Raw genomic sequence first — 3,425 nt, forward strand, 5'->3', positions numbered from 1 at the left:
TTGAACCGCATATTATAAAATGCAAAATATGAAAATAGAAATAGAAACCAGAGCTAATAAAGACATCACTAATTTAATCGTTATATAGTTTTTCACAAAGTAAACTCATATTTTCACATCTTGAGCTGTTGCGCTTTGAGCACTAACGCTTTTTTTTGTGACACTAACGATCACTAATACTGATTGATCGATTAAAGTAGAAAACCAAACGGATTTCGTTTGTTGGTATACCGGCGTGAAGTTGGCAGGTCCCAATAAGCCACGTTTAATTTTGAGGTAGTTTGGTACCTTTTTGGTGGGGATCCCTTGCAGCACTAACGTTCGCATGTGAAGCACTAACGAGCACTAACGTTGCTAGTTTAACTAGTGTAAAGATTGCATCGATTTTCTTAAATGGGTCTGCTGGCATGAAGTTAGCAGGCCCACAAATATTGTTTAAAAATAGTAAGTTTCCTTTTGTGCACTAACGATTTCTTCAGCGGCACTAACGTGCACTAACGGAACACTAACGATATGAGTAAGCAGAACCATGGTCTGCTGTAGTAGGCCTGCCAAGTTCATGGACATCAGAGCCTAGGCAATATACCGCTTAAATGCCATTGGCGCAGCGGAAAAGCCACATGCACACTTTGTGGAGAGGCAAAGACTAAATGACGTTGCCAGGACAAGCTGGAACCGCACGTTCGTTATCAAGTTGGATACTTATTGGCGCTGGCAAAATTTGTGGGATAGTGTGAAACTCAATGGAGTAATTCGTCGGGTTTGGAGGGAGGCTGTGGAAAAGGAACCTGAAGGAGGACAACATGTATGATGGGAGAGTGTTAGGTTTTCCAGAGGTTAGTTCAGGGGTTAGTTGGATCTAATGGAACTGTAGGGGGTGTTAGGAATAATAAAATAGTTAGTCAGGGTGACAAACATATAAACACAACATTAATAAAATGAAATGGGGTTTGATCATATTATAATTATATGAATAACTGGAATTCCACTTGGTTAAGAGAAAGTAACACGGTCACAACGGGGAAGGTTGTTGCCCAAAGGAAACTTGGGGATAACTGGATTTACTACTTCCTAAATTTGCAAAAAGTTTTGGTGTTAGCAGCAACTTTGGAGCAGTTGTAATAATAAATAACAAACATTATCAGAAAGGTGAAAGTTTTTCTGTGAGGCAATCTTAATTTAATATTAAGTTTAACAAATTTTATGCACCTTTTTGAATCCTTTCCCCGTAAGTATCTTCGTATTTATGAGACCACTCCTGAATTGTCCTTTTTAGATTACTCCACCCCAAAAAAAAATGCGATTCAAGCCTAAATTTAATGTAAATTTCGTATCAAATGTTAAGTTTCATTCAAAATGGTTTGAAAGTTTTAAGGATTAGGTACGTACTCTCCTGAGGCACCCAAAACAATACCAAAAGCTGTGAGAAGAGCATTGACATACAAATTTCAGATTTACACGTTATACTTACCAGATTCCACAGTTTGCTCCGAAAACTGAAACGAAACTGAAAGTATCGCCACTAGCACCATCGCCCTGCAAATTTGCGAAAAGTGACCGTTTTGGTAGGAAGTGAAAATGAGACCAAGGTGTGGACCGAAAAAAAAAACTAGAAATGCGGGGAACGTTCGCTGTGGGCAAACGTAAAAAAAGACTAACCTGTCCCGCAAAACGTTTAGCCGAAGAAACCGAAGAAGAAATAAATTACTGAAAGTGGTTACGCAACGAGCACGTTGAACTTGAAGGACGTAACCAAAAACTTCTTGCGCGAAGCTTTGATGAGGAAAAACAACTTCCTCGCGTACGATCTTTGTTTACACCGAATTCCAATCTCTAATCCGAGTGAATTAATTTAATTAATTTAATTAATTTAATTAGATTTTTGCGATCGTCTTCACCTCGATCGAAACACCGGCCGATCGAAATCCAATCGGACACTGCCAATGTTCGAAACGTCGCGATCCTCAAAGTGTAAAATGGGACTTTCTTCGATAGGTAAAATGGAAAGTGGTCGGCCGAAATTCAGGTGAGTGGACATAATTTTAGAGCAAGATGAAAGTTATTGTGCCTGTTGTTAATTAATGGACGAGCCGCGCGACCCCTCCTTTTTTAACGCACGTTATGGGCCCGACAAGGAAAGGAGATCGGGGTAAATGCTCTGCTGCGTTTTTCATTTACTTTCAAAGAGTCTTTTCCTTTCATTTTAAAATAAAATCGGAAGATATAAATACGGTGGCGAGTCAATAAGAGAACTAAATCTCGCACTGACTTCGGAGAGAGGTGTGCGCCAGTTTTGGGATTAAGTGAGTTTTTTCGTCTGTACAATGATCAATAGTCTCGCGGTAAGTTTTTTGGTGATCAGTTTTTTTGGATAATCACGCGTGACTTTTTTTAGTTAACTTCCTTGGGTTTAATGGCGGTCGTCCATATGTGCGTCGCCGGAGGAGGTGGAGGGTAACTATTGTGATCGTGAGGGTTTTCGCATGTGTTGTAATGTGGATTACTTGCAGTGAACACAAGAAGGTGATCATTCACGTGCCGTACAAAGTAAAAACGATCCATCATACGCATACGATTGTGAAGCACGTCGGAGGAGGAGGACACGGAGGTGGCGGCGGAGGTGGTGAATCGTTTAAGGTGATCGGTTTCAGTGGCGGAATCGATGAGGGGCACGTTTTTACCCAGGGAATCGGCGGAGGAGGTTTCGGTCATGGCATTGGGGGTGGCTTCGGAGGCGGTTTCGGAGGAGGGTTTGGCGGTGGATGGGCTGGTGGAGCTTCTGATGGGGGTATTGGCGGAGGACATGGCCCCGCGCTATTAGCCAGTCATGGTGGAGGAGATATCGGTGGTCATGGCGGAGGTGCAGAATTAGGGGGCGGATATGGAGGAGGATTTGAAGGCGGATTGGGGGGTGGTCATGCTGCCATTTCGTCAGGAGGTGACTACGGCGGCGGATATGAAGGAGGTTATGGATCAGAAGGAGTCCAGGCTATCGGTGGTGGAGGTGATGAACACCATGGATACGACTAACAAGAAATCACTCACACCTCAAACGTTTACTAGTCTAACAGTATAATTTTGTACATTTTTGTTGATTTTAAAAGTTATTTATTACTGTCCTTTTTTTTAAATAAAACATAGTCCCAGATGAGTGTTTCTTTTTAAACAAAAATATTTTGCAAAATGAAATTGCTTCTTTCTCCGAACTAATTAGTGCAGGGTCGCAGCCTGCATGCCGCAGTAGAAATTTAAGCTTTCATTGATGAAGCCCGCACAGAGGAAAAGATATTGATAGTTGTTCTCATGAAGTGGGCCGTGGTGCGACAGCGAGATCGTTATCATGGGCACCGAGCAAGAGGATAGAACGAAGAGTTGGCACCCGGAATTTGCTAGCAGAATAAACAACCTACAGGCAACCAAGGGAG

The 3,425-nt window shown here is 42.1% G+C and overlaps 1 protein-coding gene across 1 annotated transcript; it reads left to right on the forward strand.

Annotated features, from left to right (window-relative positions):
• Positions 1–1,954: 1,954 nt before the first annotated feature.
• LOC116180124 (glycine-rich cell wall structural protein 1.8-like) lies at positions 1,955–3,145 on the forward strand. Its single transcript, XM_031499975.1, has 3 exons — positions 1,955–2,342; positions 2,396–2,454; positions 2,511–3,145. Exons 1-3 carry the CDS (start codon positions 2,325–2,327, stop codon positions 3,028–3,030), a joined length of 597 nt encoding a protein of 198 aa, XP_031355835.1. The 5' UTR covers positions 1,955–2,324; the 3' UTR covers positions 3,031–3,145.
• Positions 3,146–3,425: the final 280 nt, after the last annotated feature.

This window comes from Photinus pyralis, unplaced genomic scaffold (assembly GCF_008802855.1).
Source record: "Photinus pyralis isolate 1611_PpyrPB1 unplaced genomic scaffold, Ppyr1.3 Ppyr1.4_LG9, whole genome shotgun sequence".
NCBI classification, from domain to species: Eukaryota; Metazoa; Arthropoda; class Insecta; order Coleoptera; family Lampyridae; genus Photinus; species Photinus pyralis.